This window comes from Poecilia reticulata, linkage group LG18, assembly GCF_000633615.1.
Source record: "Poecilia reticulata strain Guanapo linkage group LG18, Guppy_female_1.0+MT, whole genome shotgun sequence".
Lineage (NCBI taxonomy): Eukaryota > Metazoa > Chordata > Actinopteri > Cyprinodontiformes > Poeciliidae > Poecilia > Poecilia reticulata.
Window position 1 is genome coordinate 15124501 of NC_024348.1, and position 16711 is coordinate 15141211.

The 16711-nt window shown below is 38.4% G+C and overlaps 1 protein-coding gene across 14 annotated transcripts in view; it reads left to right on the forward strand.

Annotated features, from left to right (window-relative positions):
• The window catches only part of mpdz (multiple PDZ domain crumbs cell polarity complex component), a 52499-nt gene that overhangs the window by 24353 nt on the left and 11435 nt on the right, over positions 1-16711 (forward strand). For 4 of the 14 annotated variants that reach the window (XM_008435731.2, XM_008435730.2, XM_008435732.2 and 1 more), the window contains 15 exons: positions 1081-1398; positions 1708-1822; positions 2478-2676; positions 3201-3242; positions 4288-4377; positions 5653-5733; positions 5847-6024; positions 6113-6223; positions 7325-7411; positions 10744-10836; positions 11862-11924; positions 12071-12217; positions 13767-13977; positions 14986-15182; positions 16501-16592. In XM_008435731.2, the coding sequence (XP_008433953.1) occupies positions 1081-1398; positions 1708-1822; positions 2478-2676; positions 3201-3242; positions 4288-4377; positions 5653-5733; positions 5847-6024; positions 6113-6223; positions 7325-7411; positions 10744-10836; positions 11862-11924; positions 12071-12217; positions 13767-13977; positions 14986-15182; positions 16501-16592 (2024 nt within the window). The remainder of the gene's footprint in view (positions 1-1080; positions 1399-1707; positions 1823-2477; positions 2677-3200; positions 3243-4287; positions 4378-5652; positions 5734-5846; positions 6025-6112; positions 6224-7324; positions 7412-10743; positions 10837-11861; positions 11925-12070; positions 12218-13766; positions 13978-14985; positions 15183-16500; positions 16593-16711) is intronic. The other 10 variants (XM_008435734.2, XM_017310495.1, XM_008435733.2 and 7 more) reach the window with 8 other exon arrangements.

Sequence of the window (16711 nt, forward strand, 5' to 3'; positions counted from 1 at the left end):
TGCAATCGTAGTTGGGGTAAAATGGACTTCATGGGGGCTTACAAAAGTATTTAAAGCCCTTGAGTTTCTTCCAATTTGTTCACATTACAGGCCTCAGTCTAAGGTGGAGTGTGATTGTGAAGTAGAGAGGAAATGATGCATTAATAATACAAAGTTTTTAACTAATAATGTTGTGTGTGTTGAGCCAATGCTGTGCTCAAGAAACACACCACATACTGGTGGTATGTTACGGGCTGTTTTTCTTGTCAGTAGGTTAGAAACGTATGTGTTACGTGATGTAACAATCGTGGCTCTAAATTTGTTTTTGCTGAACTGAGAAGGGAAAAAAATCTCTTTGGATTGTGAAGGTTGCAGACCCCTGATCTAAAACTTTATATTGTAGCTCTGGCTTTATATTCAAGGCTGAAATCTTGCTAGAAGGTGAGCCTTATACAGTAACAATGGGCTCTTGGCTGCTTCCCTGTTGAATTCCCCACTTGCCCGAACTGTCAGTTTAAGTAGCTACCCCATCTCGGTATGTTTGCAGCTGTGTTGTAGTCTTTCCATATTAAGATGTTGTATTGAACAGAGAGATTTGAATACTATTTTATAACCTAACTGTGGTTTGAGCTTGTCCACAACTTTATCCCTGCTGTGTTCCTTGGCCTTCATGATGCTTTGTTCACTAAAGTTCTTTAAAAGACTTCAGAGGCCTAAAGTAAAAAGTAAAACTTTACTCATTTTTATTTGTACCAAATATTTATTTGTAACAAATGCGGAAAATGTTACCTCATTTACTTCCAAATTAAAAAATACTGTCTTCTGACTGATTGTTACTCTTAAAACTCAATCAATTTACTCTTTGTAAAAATAAAATTTCTGAGCCACAGTCTAACCTTTATTTTCAATAAAGCTGCACTGCTTTTATAATAAAAATGTAGAAATGAAGTCCATTTCACCCTTTAGATCAGCCTTTTTCTCTAACCATTGAAGGCTTTTCTGTGGCTCGTTAAAAAGAAGAGCAAGCCGGATGGAGCCTGAGTGTGATTTATCCTCCCTGAGTGGATGTTCATTCATCTGCCATGCTTTGTTTCACTGTAGCTGACAGCCCGTCTGAACGTGTTGGACGAACACCCCGGCTTCGGAGACGACGCTCCGTCGTTCTCCACAGAGAAGTCGGCCTCTTACACTCCAGCGACTTTGTCAGGTCACATCCCGGCGATTAATACCATTCTAAGCAGCTCAGATCAATACTTGGCAAAGCACCCGGGCGAAGAACAAGAACCAGTCGGGTGCTCAGACTCCTACGGCCTGTTTGCAGAGATAGAGGCCAAACACATTGACCAGGTGGCACCCGTGGAGCAGCCTCTCTGTCTGATCGAACCGGTCATCTCTTTTAGAGATACGGAAGACACAACGGTAACTTCAATTCTTTCACAATCAGCTTTCGGGGGGGTTTAACTAAGCCATCAAACTTACTTTATCTCTGTAAAAATTTTTTTTTACTTTTCGCTTATTTAATGTTGTGCACTTTTGTCTCAATAAACGTCTCTTGGTTAAAGCATCCTCTCAGACTTTAGATACACAAAAGTAAGAGATGAATTGCTCAAAATTAATTTTGACATTCAAATCGCTTCATTCTTCTCTCGAGTGGGAGCCACGTTTGGAATCCGCTTTAGTATTTTTTAAAATTTGTCATGAACAAATGTGTTGAATTATCACTTTTAGGATATGGAGAAGGCGAGTGTGAAAGAATCTGCTGAAGACGACAACAAAGCAGCTCTGACCTCTGGGAGCAATTTTGAAAGGACCATCACAGTTGTCAAGGGCAACTGCAGCCTCGGTGTGTGTTCGGTTCTTCACATTCTTTGAATTATTTGTTTTCTTCTTAGTTTTTGTTTTCCTCTCCTGCCCCACGGGGGGTTAATGAAGTGTCGGGGCTGAAAGCGGGAGCTGGTCTTTAATTTTTGTCTTTGGCTTTATAAAATGTAATTTTTCAGGCAGAAATGATAGCAGTTATATCTCGTAGTTTTTGTACTTAGTGAGGATGAGTCTGCTGCTATGCGAAGCATTAGCATTTAAAGAAAAATGCCAGAGGGGATCTTCCTAGCAAAGAGGAACTAAAGTTTGAACTTTAAGACCAAATGCGTGTTTAAAATGGTCTCTTATTTAGCTTTATTGTACCCTTTAAAGGCCTGTTTAGAGTAAATAATTAACATCTTGCCTACAGACATTGTTTTTTTGTTTTTTTCCTGTTTCCAGTGCACATTTTATTTTGTCATGGTCAAAAATGTACACAACACTGTTATTTCTTTCAACTTTATAAATATATATTAAAAGATAATGTGTGTGGTCAGTTATCTAGATAAGCTTTTACACATTACTCCGGTTTCTAGGATGTTTTCTTATGGTACAAATATTTAATAACCACTCCTTGTGAGTGTGTGTTTGTCTAATCCAAATGTTAACAAAGCCACGTTTTACCATCTGCTCTAAAGGGATGACAGTGAGCGCCATGAAAGATGGTCTGGGGATGGTGATCCGCAGCATCATCCACGGGGGGTCCATTAGCCGCGACGGTCGTCTGGGAGTGGGCGATCTGATCCTGGCCATAAACGGAGAGCCCACCACCAACCTGTCCAACGTCCAGGCTCGTGCCATGCTCAGGAGGCACTCTCTCATTGGGCCAGACCTCGGGTAAGAGGCGGAGTGGCTCAGTGCATTAGTGTGCACGAAACTTGACAGAATTATGCAGCATTACATGAATATGATGACACATTTTCAAAACTTTAAGGGTTTTTTGTTTGTTTGTTTTGTTACCAAGTGGCAATGTGGTGTGCAGATGATCTTCTCCCAAAATTTGCGGTATTCGTTTAAGCATGGGGACATTTATCCAACGAGTTTGTGGTTGCTTTTTTTTTGTTTTTACATCCTTCTCCTGACTGTAGACGGGAACATTTTTCATAAAGACTCAATGTGGTCTTGCTTTACATCACACAAACATGCAACATGGGTGCGCACACTTTTTAGACAGACAAATTATCCTCAGTTTCTGTGCTGCTGAACCAAAGTACCGTATTCCCACAATCACCTTTAGTCCTTGTTGAACCTGCAAATGAAGTAGATGTGTAATTATGATGTTTTCATAAATTCTGCTTGCTGAACTAAACTTGGCAGTTTGTTAGCTTCGGTGCATAAAAAGCCAACTCTTCACATTCTAGATCTGCTTGTGCACCCGAGGACGATCTGTGCCCGTTTTATGTGTGAGTATGACTAACTTCCACACCGACGGATTCTCAAAAAGACGCTGACGCTTTGGTTTTCTTTTTCTTTTTTTTTTTTTTGTTTGTTTGGTGAGAGGTTTATCCAGAAGGATTAGGTCACTCGAGTGGTAATTTGTTTTCAACTTAAGAGCTGAAAAAAAATGTCTAAGGTAACAAAATGAGGACGATTGAATCCTAAAACATCCACCTGGATAAATCTCGACAGGCTGTGTCGCCTATTCATCCTACTAAACTTGCTGCCTGAAGTCATTTTCTTTCTAAAACCATTAACGCCTTTTTATAACTCACTTTTTCACGTGCGTCCCTGACATTTTGCTCACTGCATGTTTTGATGATTTTAATGAAGCAGCTCATCTTTCCCATTTTTTTTTGTAGGATTAATTTTATTCCCCTGTCTGCATGCCATCAAGTTTAAAAAAAAAAAAAAAGCGAAGAAGAAAAAAAAAAACAAATGCACCCATCTGCTGAAGATCTGTCAGCCTTACTCTGATGTGTTAATGTGCCCTTGAGAATCGGCTTCTCTGAATTGTTTTCAGATGGATTTGCGAGTAGATGGCAGTTTGTCACCCATCTCTCAGCTCGGCTCGTTCGACGTACGAGCCGTCTGCTCTCTTTCAATTAATAATAGATTAAAAGAATCCTTCTGATTTGTCACGTTTGTCCCGCAATGGGTGACTGAAGACTTGATTTGCTCAGACTTTTATGAAGGTAAACAGCTGTTTTCAGCAGTCAGGTGTCAAAGTCCTGCATATATAATTCATGGACGTTTCACCTTGAGCTTGTTACGAGGAGAATGTGTTTACTGGAAGGCAAAGTGGGTTTGGTTTTGAAAATCCAGCCTCAGACTGTAAATGAGAACAGCTGTAATGTTGTTCTCTATTTATAGTAAACGGAGCACCTTTTAGTCACGAACAGTTACTAATTTTCACTAAGGTGGGAACATTAGTTTTTAAGTATGAATGCTGGTTTGTTAATTAAAAAAAAGAATTTGTGAACATATCTGTGTGTGTGCATTTGGGTTTAGTGTTACATACGTCCCTGCTGAGTACCTGGAGGAGTACAAAGCCAGCCTCGAGCAAGCTAAGGATGATATCTTCACTGAGACGCCTCAAGAGTAAGTTCCCATCCCACACACCAGGTCTGCAGCCAATGCCTGTCTTTAAGATGAAATGTATAATGCCATAAAACATTTTTTGTTTGTTTGTTTGTTTAATTTGTTTCGGATCAGCAAGCAAATTTCAGTAGCAGACAAAGATGAACTGAGTTAATACAGAAAGCATTTTTTTTTACAAGTTATGTGTTGATTTATATGTTTTTTTTTTTATTCTTACTTATTGCAGAATGCTGCCAGTTTTTCTGTTGTGCTGATTAACCCAGTTTATGGCGGGGAGTTGAATAATTTCCATTTCAACTAAAAGAAATCTTTGATATCCTTCACATTGTTGCAGGCTGGAATTAGTTTCCTTCCATCTTTTGAAGCATAAGTTGAGGAAGCTGTTATTTATTTAAATGTCATTTTTATGTAAGTCCTTATTATTGCACCTAGAGATATGCTGATCAGCCGAGGTTTTTCTAAGGACTATAACATATTTTGCAAGTTCTTTGATAGCGTTGGTAGTTTTGAGTCTAAAAAGAAAATGAAGGAATTAAACTATAGTTTTTGCATCAAAACATGCATCCCTAACCTTTATTGGATTCGTATTAAACTAAAAGTAATGATAATAATAAATCCCAGGACATGGCGTTGCTTGTTGTATTTGCAGAACAAAAATAGTTTGAATTCTTGATTTTGGTGCCAAAATCCAAAGATTACTGATTAAAAGCGATCAAGAGAAACTCAGCCAGTCTTGATCTAAAGCCAGTTGATTAGTGCACCTTTCATCTGAAATTTAACAACAGATTAGGTTGCCTCATATCTTTTATATCAAAAATCATGCACCTTTCCAGACTGAAATGTCCAGGGCTCTCCATCATCTTACAGCCCCTTTTTTATAGGATACAAGTACAGATGTTTACAATAAATCTCTCACGGGAGATGGGCAGCTTGGTTAAAAATTGAGATGGGACAAACTACCTTTAGCAAACTTGATGATAAAACTTGAAGTTTCGTCAAGATGGCAACATTCATTTATCATCTTGGATTTTACCTAGATTTCTTATCTGACTTTGTTTACTTCAACAACTTTAGGATGCCTTGAAATTACATTTGTTGTGAAGTGGCGCTAAACGAATAAACCACATTTAATTAGCTGTTTCCCTAAAGACACGGTCTTGACGGATAAAGTTAGTCTTATATGTCTGCAGCTTTAATAAATTTGAAAATGTATGCATATCATTTAATTTCTCTAGCTTGAATATAATACTCTTTCCCACCTCATTACATTTTTAGAGATATTCCCAGCCTCCCAGAGCGGGAAGACGGCGAGGGAGAGGAGAGTGCCTCATACAGCAACTGGAATCAGCCAAGGAAGTAAGTATACACTTAAAGTCTCAACTGTAATTGTCTGAACACATTTCATCAGCACAAATGGCCCTGGCTTTTAAATGATAATTATGAAAAATGGGAATGCTGCTTTTTCTCAGAGTGGAGCTTTTCAGAGAGCCTGGTAAGTCCCTGGGGATCAGCATTGTCGGCGGCAGAGGGATGGGCAGCCGCCTGAGCAACGGGGAGGTGATGAGGGGCATTTTCATCAAGCACATCCTGGAGGACAGCCCTGCTGGACAAAACGGGACACTGAAGACTGGGGACCGGATAGTGGAGGTAATGAAGCATCTCAGTTCAGCGAGAGGTCATTTTCAGTTACCAGTTTATGCTGTTTATTTGTATTTTTATGACGCTTTTGTTTCAGGTGGATGGCGTAGATTTACGAGATGCAAGTCATGAGGAAGCAGTGGAGGCCATACGGAAGGCAGGCAACCCCGTTTCCTTCGTGGTCCAGAGTATTATTCACCGAGCCAGGGTGAGTCTGTGAAATAGAGCCCAAACTAAGTGCTATTTAGCTTCCTCGTAATATAAAGGTCACCGCTGCCCCGTGTTGCCTCTTTTTCTTTATCTCATGGGACAATTTATTCTCTTTTCAGGCTATTTAGGGGGATTTTTTCAAAGCTAAAAAAGTGCTATTTGTGTGCCACCACTGTACTACAGTGGTTCTTAGCAGGCTGAAAGTAATTTTCAAACATTTTGTTTCTGAGAGCAGCATATCCTGCTCGGAATATTAACTATGGTACAAAGCTTTAACCTTTTTAAAGAGCCCCTCTTTTAAAAATCACCACATCAACAACACCGTTTGTTGTCTGAAAGTGCCCTCAGGCCTTCGAGTAAGTACCTTCCTGCTGGGGCTGCCGCTGGCCTGGCTTCAGTGCCGTATCACACTCAGTCAGATGCGTCTTCATTTTCACATATTTCCTTCTGCTTTTGCTAACAATTTATTTTCTCATTAGGCATGTTGCGACTCATAATCTAACACAGGGAAGACTACGTTCAAGCGTGTACAGCAGTTAGCATCCCTGTTAGAAATGTGTTAAAACCTTAAAATAGGTGATTCTTTTAGGGTGTACATTTATTCAAGCCCAAAAACTGATATCTAGAAATGAGGTTCTAAGACTCACTTGTTTACTATAGTTTCTTTTCTATTATACAGACATGAGTTGTGTCACTTCTAATATATGTTTTTGAGAAATAAAGCAATTGTTTACGTCGCATAATTTGCAAGTTCACACTTTTGTTTTAGGAGCATGGTACAAAAAGTTTGCTTCTATTTTCAAAAATAAACAACAACTGCAGTTTATTTAAATGTTAGACTTCCTGTCACAGTGCTGTTGATCACTTTTGCTTGGGTGACCATTGGATCGTCTTAAGGCGCATGTGTTTCAGGGGATTCGGATACCAAATATAGTAAAAAAAAAAAAAAAATCTGGTTTGCGAAAGAATTCCAGTAAGTTTAGGTGCAGATCCTCATTCATACCTGAAATGAAAAGGCATTATAAATACTATTGTTATGTAAACTATATTATGAGTTGCCTCATTCCTGCATCTCTCCTCCTCTACTCGACTCTCTCAGCCTGAGTCGATACATAGCCCAGCTCCATCTCCCGCAGTGGAGAAACGCGCCGCAGCTTTCACATGCATGCCAAATCGCGCACGCCAGGTAATCCATCTCTCTCCTTTTGCCTCCTCCATCTCTGTTGCATCACCCATCCATCACATGTAATCTTGGTCGTATTATCTCTCCTGTCTCCCTCTTTCTTTTTGTGTCTCACACTGCTTAGCCAAGTCCCTCCTCTTTAGTTCTGCGTTTGACATACAAATAATGTTTGCTCTTATGTATATGAAGTAGAATTGGAAGTTTTCCCCTGAGAGAAAAAAAAAACAAAAAAACAAAAAAGGAAAGGTGTGTTTTCATCTGGCGTCATGCAGCGCTGTTCTCTTGCAGAATAATGCGGCGGTAACTGAGAGTTGAGGCACAATGATGATGAAATGCCATTGTTACATTATTTATAGACACTCAGCTGTACGGTTTCAGGGTTGCCAACTTTCTCGCAAGAGGTTTCTCAAATATGAGTCAAGAAGCGAGTCTTAAACACAATAAATCTTTCGGGAGGTGGAGGGTGCTTTACATGTCAGGTGAAATAGTTCACAGCAAAAGCTGTGGGTTGCTTTTTTTTTATGATGTTCAGGTTATGAGCAAAAAAAACAACAACTAATTGTTGACATAAAACAGTGAGTGTGAGGGCTTATTTATATGAAATATATAATCTATTTTGTGCCAATGTCGAGTCAAAGCACTTTACATAAAAAAAAAAAATACATCCTGTTGTTTAGAATCCAACTGTGTAAAAATGCAATTCAAATCAATATAATTGTTTCAGTGCCAGACAGCCAGATAGTTAGATGCAAGTCAGAGTCAAATTCACATCTACTTAACACACACTACAGTAAAATTCAGTTGATCATAAAATGCCATCTGATAAAATGTTGGCCATATTAAAATGTGCAGACAGTATCTTTGAGTCGCTGACTTTGGACATCCTGAGCCATCATGTGGTGACAGTGGAGAGACAAACTCCCTTTTTTTTACAGTAAGAAACTTTCAGCAGAACGAGGCTTAGCATGAGATGCACTGGAGAAGGCGCACCTTCAGTTGGAAAGAAGAAGAACAATAGAGAAGACATTTAGTAACGCTGCACCTTTAGAATAAGAAGTAGTTAGAGATGAGGTGGATGTCCTCAGCTTCACCAAGTAATGTGGCACAACTGAATAGTTGTGTAACTGGGAAGCAAAAGAAGGACCTTCCAAAAAAAGACATTTTTGGTCATAAATTTCACAAAAGTGTATTAATTATTTAATTTCACAACAAAAAAAAAGTAAACTAAAATGAAGCCAGTATTTTCGAAATGCCCTGATTGTTTTAAATGTTTCATCCACTGAAAAGTGTTAAGTAGAGGGAATGCATTTTCTGATTGCTTTTGCCTTCAGATGAAACAAACAGTGGCTCTGTTTCTGTTTTATTTTTCCACAAAACAAGACAAAAGGTTGCGGTCCACAAAATCATCCAAGATTTTCTATGATTGTTAAAAAGACAAATCAAGAATCCTCCATGTTTCATCAGAGGCACTTTTATTAAGTGGTTGAAAAAGTGAGCCCCCTGAAAAGCATTTAATTGCTAAAAAAAAAATGCCTGAAACGGTCCAACTGTTCGTGGAAAACCTCTGCTGTCAGACCTGAAAATTGATATCTAAACATGTCTTGCTTAACCTCTTTGTGTTTTCAAGTTTGTCTTTTCTTATTTCATATACTTTTTATTGGATTGCATCAAACAAAAAGGGGGATGTAATGTTTAAGGCTTTTACTGAAAGTGTTTGTTATTTTCTCTTGCCTGCATTTTTGAAAGGTATTTCTACACAAAGCACTGTGTTTTAACTTGACAAAAAAAATGTTTGTTTTTTTTTTATCTGCTAAACAAGCCTTCAATCAGCTGTGTTTGTGTTGAACTCAAATGCAAGGTGAAATTTCTTCTGCAAGGAACAATGAAACAATGCATTTTTTATAAAAGGCCAGCAAATAATAGAGAAGAAAAAAAAACCATAAGAAAGGTGATGGGGAGATAAACTGTGTATAAAAGAAATATTTCTGCAGGAAAACACAAATATCCCACAGAGGTAGAAACTTTCTGCAAGAAGAATGGATGAAAACTCCCCAAGCTTTACCTTATTAATTTTTATTTACAAGTTAATAAAATGCCCTTTGCATTATCTATGTACTTCAGTATGTGGCGGTTCAACCATTTTATAATGCTGTTCGAGATTCCAGCTGTAATTTTTTCCGTCCTACATATTTTGGCTTCACCTTGTTTTTAACAGCCTGGATAGAAAAAAAATTCCAACAAAATCCCTAGTGGAAAAGTTATTTACAGATTATTATCAGATTTCTGTTGAAGATGTTAAATTCATCCTATGTCTCTACTCAAGTTACCCTCCAGGGTTCTGTGGGGTGATGAAACTTATCTTCATGCATCTTTTTAGATGTTGGGAGAAAAGGGTGTGGTATACTTTTTAGACTGTGGGAAGAAAATGCCTGTTGGATTTCAATGTTAAGATTTTTTTTTATTGAGTTTTTTATTGAGTTAAACATGTGAAATGGTGGTCAAACAAATTTTAAATTAATTGTACCAATTCTGCCAGTACAACTGGTCAAATTCCCAGGTAGAATTTTGACAGGATTTAGCCGGTTGCTACCAAAAGTGTGGTCGAGGTGCAACTTTTAATATTTAACCAAATATTTGAGCACGCATGTATAATTTTACCCCACGTCGGAGGGATGACGTCGTTGAATTCAACTCGTTCAATTATTTTTAGAATTCATTAAAATTATGAGTGAAATATAATTTCAGCCGGGAAAAGAAGCTGTTTAAGTGCATCATTAAAAGGCCAAAATTAATGGCATCCGTTATCCCGATGGCCAAAATAAAAGCGATAATGTGTGCTGCTGTTTGTTGGGAGGGGGGGGAATAATAAAATTTGTCCAGTCACTTACTGAAAGTCATTGAGTTCCACTAAAAAACTGTAATTTATTACCCTTGGCTGTAAAGTAAAATGCAGATCATTCAGGGACCAGTTGTGCCGTGTAAAATGCAGCCTATCTGTTCAACCTTGAGCTCTTTCCCCTTAAGATCCTGATATCTTCTTTTGCGAGCAATAAATAATCTCAAGGTATCCTGCAGGTATCTTTAAACATTCTGTTAAAGTGCTTCAGAGAAAGTGGCCCCTCTCCAGTCTTTTTTTTTTTTATGTGAAGAAAATTACTTTTCTCAAGCAAACCGTTCATTTTAATGGTTACTAATCCAAATGAAGCCTTTTTGTGCTCATGTACGTCCTCTTTGTTCTTCTCCCTTCCAGCTTTTGATTGGATTCTGTCATTAAGTCATAGACATCTCGTTAAAGTGTCATGTTGTCAGCTTGTCCGTCTTGTGTTGCTTTTTAGAAGCCGCCCCTGCCCTTTCTGCAGCTAAATAGCCGCCGTGACTCCAGCCTTTGCAGCACTAATCAAAGCTCCTTAGCACCTGCCCTCCCTCAGGTTAGAAAGCCACCTCTGTGTCTGTGTCCACTTTCCACTTGACCTTCTGTTCTGCTCTGACTTGGGAAATCAATGTTAACAAGCTGCACATTTGGAGTGAAAAAGTGTATTAAAGAAGAAAAAAATATATACACATTAGTGTGTTGAGGTTTACCACAACGGGGCACTTTTATTGAAGAAAATATCAGGACGAATATTTTCGTTTTTCTTAATTTTTTTGACATTTTGTAGCTTGACTCCTCCAGTCAGAAGAGAACATATTCTATTCTTATTTTCATTTGCAAGTTAACCATTTTCCCTTCCCGTCTTTTCTGTTTGGCTTCATCAAACAAAAGATCAAATAATATTTGAGGCCTTTTACTCTGAGAACTTTTTCTTTTCCCCCTGACTCCCATGTCTGATAGGGAGTTTGGTTTATTATCACACCTCAAACATTATTATAACAGGCCTGGAGTCTGTATGAGAAAGACAACTTGCTTTGAGAGATGGCCGCAAAAGATTTGAACGGACCTTAAAGTAACTTTGTTTTAGGTTGTCAAATTCTGGACAAAGCCTTTTTAAGCCAGATTGTTGTTTTTTTTCCTTCTTATATGTATTTTTTTTTTTTTTAAACATGCAAAAAATATATAATATTTTAATTTTTATTAAAGTGCTTTGAAAAACATATTTATCTCCATCAGGATTTTTCTCTTTTTTGTCACAGTGATTATATATGTTCAGATTGTGACGCAAATGTCAGCATAATGAAAAGATAACTCCAGGAAATGCAAAATATTTCACCGTCAACCACTATTTTTTTATCAAAATGTCAAAAGCATTTCACACGGGTCCTTCCCTACGTTTGATTTTGTGCCAAACTCCAGGTTTTACCATAGTGTCTTTCCTCACAGCTGCTCTGTAATATACTCTCCTTAACTCACTGCTGACATTTGAGTTGATATCACGAATTTGCTCTCCCTTTAAAGTCTCTTCTCACGCTGTCTGCTGCGGAGTAGAGTGATTTACCTTCTCGTCTGTCTTTAAAGCAACCGCCATCGATAACGGACTCCGTCGAGGAGAGAGCCGTGCCGAATTACAGCAAGGACAAGGTTGGTATTCCAGCCGCCGCGCAGCAATATGTCGTCTCCGACGGCAAAGAGCGAACCAGCTCCAGTACACGTCCGTTCACACATGTTTGTTATTGTGCCGTACGTGTTGTCCTCTAAAGTTGTTGCCCTTGTTTTCTTCTCTGTAGGAGGGTGACAGTCACAGTAGAGTTTTTCTCCGCCTCTCCCCAACTAACCCTTTCACTCCTACCCCGTTTAAGGTTTGTGCGTCTTTGTGTTGTGCCTCCCACCTCTCACCTCTGCGAATGCTTGGACAGATACATTCACGTGCCGCAGTGAGTTGCGTGTATTTACGTGCAACAGTCTGTTCATGCATTCACACTGTCTAACTCCTCCGCTCTCTTTCTGACCTCTTTTACGTTTTGGAAAATCAACATTTGTCCTTCTCTTTAGTTGTTGCATTTTGCGTTTAGCTGCTTATTTTAATCAGAGTCAGCGCTTTATTACAACAGCATCAATGTAATTTACTTGATATCAATTGCTAATGGGGTTTTTTTATAAGGTAAGTAGAAATATCTATTTAATTTTCTGCACAAATTTATGGAAAAATTTGTCTCCAAGTCAAAACAATGTGCACGTTTTGGTTAAAGAGGTGTAATCAAGTGTGGCTTGAATGAGCTAAATAGTCTAATGCTGATTCATAACCAATTCCAGGGTTCCTATGCACTCTTGAAAAGTCTGGGGGGAAAAAAAGTCTGTTTAGATTTCCATGTTTGGATAAATATGGAGAAAGAAAAAATGTAACAGTGTTCAATTTTCTGAACTATTTTTTTTTCTCTTTTTTGCACCAAAGTCCGATGATTCTCAGAAAATACAGTGGTTCTACATTATTTATGTTTTCACTTCCTGCTTTGCTTCTGAAACTGTAAATTCAGTTTGACCTGGATTTCTTGACCTTCAAAACTTAACAAATAGAGATACCAAAGTGTAGTTTATAACAGTATTTTGAACCAGATTGGAAAATAAAAGAGCAAAAAAAAAATAGAAAAAATATGTAACATGTAAAATCAATAGAGATTTCACTCTATTCATAAGATACCAGCTCAGTTTTATGTCCAAAATTAGATAGAAGTATAAACTTACTCAATCCTACCATGGCATTCTCAAAATAAAAGCTGTCCTTGTCTCATCATGTTAAATGACCAGTGGGTAGCCTTTTGCCACAATAATTTTGTTTTACCATTCAGCATTGTTGTTTGACTTTTGTCAATTTTTGCATTGAGTTTAGTTTATTTAGAAAAACTTCCATTTCGCAACAAATATTGTCTAAGCATACTTTACAAAAAAAATTATTATTTCAATCCAATCATACAGACTAATTCAAAGTTCTTGTCATAATCTCCAATTCCATCCTAGTTATCGAAACATGTCGTCAAGGGCATGTTTTGACTTTTAATTAAATTGATAAAAAAGGTTTCTATCTAATCGCATCATGTCATTTATATATTTGTTGAATCTGCAGATAAAAGACCATCTGCGATTCAACCAGGTTCAAAGCGAATGCTTTGTCCTTAAATGTTCAGATTTTCTTTTGAAAATATATAAAAAATAATGTTAAGTCTTGAAAACGGTGTAATTATGAAATTAAAAAATGCGTAGGAACCCTGCTAATGCTTTGAAAACGTGCCATTCATTTTCTGCCTGAAACTAACCTGAATCGAAGCCAGGCATATAACCCGTCGTTGATGACATCAACTGCTCTTATATGCCTTTGCGTCTTTGTAAAACAACTGATTAAAAACTCAAAACGCAGAGATAAAACGTCCAATCTCTTTATCTTTTACTAATGAACTCTCCCCGCCTCCCCCTCCTGTGGCGTGACAGCCGGCGAAGCGTGAAGCGCCAAAGGCATCTCCCACCGGCTCCGTCCTCCCCCTGCCAGTGGTGCCCCATGTGGGAGAGAGCGATACAGACAAGCTCGCTGATATTCCTGGAAGACCTGCAGAAACGGTTGAGCAGAGCAAGGAGGAGGAGGAGGAAGAAGAAGAAGAAGACGAAGAAGAAGAAGAGGAGGACGAGTTTGGATACAGTTGGAGTGAGTTCAGTTTGTCCTTTTCAGAAAACACAGTTTGTGCTATGTTAAATCCTAAAAGTATACATGCTGATAATAAAATGATTGCTTTTTCTAGTGAAAATGAGACTGAAATTCATAGTTTTAAGAAGTTTTCCACCTTTGTTGTAATGACATGCTCCACTAAACTGGAAAAGTTGAGTGGTGTAGTTCAAATGCCTATTTGAAAGTTGACGGTTTGTGCATCAGCCTCCCATCCCATACATCAGAATCAAGCCAAAACAGAAAATTTGCAGGTTCACAAAGAACAATATAAGAAAAGACTTATTGTCAAATTTAAATTAAAGGGGCTTCAACAACGATTGACAACAAAAGATGCTCACACCTGTGCACTCAGATATCAAATATAGAATTTTCTCACATTACAGGTTATTTTTATTAATGCAATATGATTGATTTCCATTTCAATCACATTTAAATGATCACCTTACAGTTTAGTGCAACAGCGCCAAAGTACCATTAGAGGTCAGCCTTGCAACATGTTTGCCAAATGCACCACAGATGCTCAGCTTTAGGGTGAATTTAACACTTAAGAGAGAACACTGCTGGCACTGGGGACAGACTTCCAACTTACAAACACCTGAGACTGTGGACAGCATCTGTGTGTCGATGCGTGTGTGCGCGTGTGTGTGTTTGGTGGGAGATAGGCAGAGGCTCATCCTGCGGGGAATAAGATTGATGAGGTTGGGCCTGTGGAGGTGAGTGGTGGAGATTAGCACGGGGCTGATGGTTTAACAATGGCAGGGAGCCCAGAACAACAGAAGCCAGTTGAACCGAGAGGCTATCTAATACACCAGAGACGGAAGAGAAGAGACCCAAGATGGGAGCTAAGATAGCGGATGAAACAAGAGTCTCATTGGCTGGCAAAATCTTGAAAAATTGTGAGCAATTCTGATTGAAGCTAATGAGGTTCAGGACAAAAGCTGCCACTGACAGGAATCGCAGACGGCTTACGACTTCTGCCTCTTTCAGAGAACATAATCCAGCTCTACGGCAGCCTCCCGGGTGTCCTACACATGATTGAGCTGGAGAAAGGCAAGACGGGCCTGGGTCTCAGCCTGGCAGGGAACAGGGACCGCTCCCGCATGAGCGTGTTTGTGGTGGGAATAGACCCCAACGGAGCAGCGGGCAGGGACGGACGGATGGGCGTGGGGGACGAGTTACTGGAAGTAAGATCTCTTGCTATTTGAAAGTCAGAGTTTTGTACTAATTAAAATGATGTGTGGATGTTTTAACTCCTTTGTCCTTTGGACTGTGACTTGAAAACCGTTCATAACCCTGTAACGTTTTACACATTTTCACGACCACAAAGTTTATGATATGTTATTGAAGTTTATATAAATCGACCAGCAGAAATCAGCTGGCTCTCCATCCAAAGTTAAAATCACATTAATCGTGAAGACGATGGAACATTAAAAAATCTGAAATTGTGGCATTTTTATTTATTTTTATTTATTTATTTTTTTATACTGAGTCAGTACTTTGTAGACATAGCTTTTCCAGAATTAGTTGGAGAGAGGTTACAGATTCTCAATTTGATTTAGCCCTGGACTTTGACTGGGACATTCTGACATATCACAATGCTTCTAGATCATTCCATTGTACGTTTCATTGTATGGTTAGAGTCAATGTCCTTCTGTCCAAATCTAATGTCAGGTTGACAGGCGTAGATGGTTTGTATTTACTTCAACTGAATCCATTTTCCTACAGTCTTTCACTCCTTCTGTGCTGAAGAAACCCTGCCCCCTACAGCACGAGGATAACCACCTTCCTACATTCCTTTAGGCAAATTGCTAACAGTACTTTTTAAGACTCTCTTTCAACAATGGTTTTCTTTTTGTCAGTGCTTCCATTAAGGCCTTATTTATGGAGTTGTCCTGCTGACTGATTCTCTCTCTTGAGCTTTTTCTTAATAAAGTTCTCCTTGCCCTGGCCTGTCAGGGATACTTTTTCCATTTTCAGATGATGGATTAAACTGCGCTCAATGAGTTGTTTGAAGCACTTATTGTTTCACTACCTAACTCTGCTTTGAACTTCTTCACAACTTTTATCTCTAAAGTCTGTCTGTTGTGTTCCTTGGTCTTCATGATGCTGTTTGTTCTTTAGTGTTTTGATGGACTCTTTAAGTATCCAGTAAGAATAAAGGAGACTAAATACAAATGCGTGGCACACTTTTCAGTTTATTAGTAAAGTATTTTATAAATCATGGACCATTTTTTTTTCACTTCACAATCATGCACTGTTTTCTGCTGGTTTGCAACATTAGTTGCAATAAAAACACTGACGTTCTGGGTTAAAATGTAACAGAATGTGACAGTTTGACCAGAAAATCGTAACTTTCCAACACCCAGATTTACTTTGCATTTTTCAGGGGCTTGTCATCAACATTTCTTTGGTATTCTGAACATTCTTATTTTTTAATTTAATTTTTAAAAATTTTGGCTAGATTTTAAGTTCACTTTCACACTTGTCTTTACGTTCTTTTAGATAAACGGACAAGTTCTTTATGGCCAAAGTCATCAGAACGCATCTTCCATTATCAAGAGCTCCCCATCCAAAGTTAAAATCATCTTCATCAGGTAGGAAACCATTAACTTTGTTTATTATTATTTTGATGATGATGATGATGATGATGATGATGATGATTATTATTATTAATATTATAAAATAGATAGCATTAGAACTACTGGTCATACAT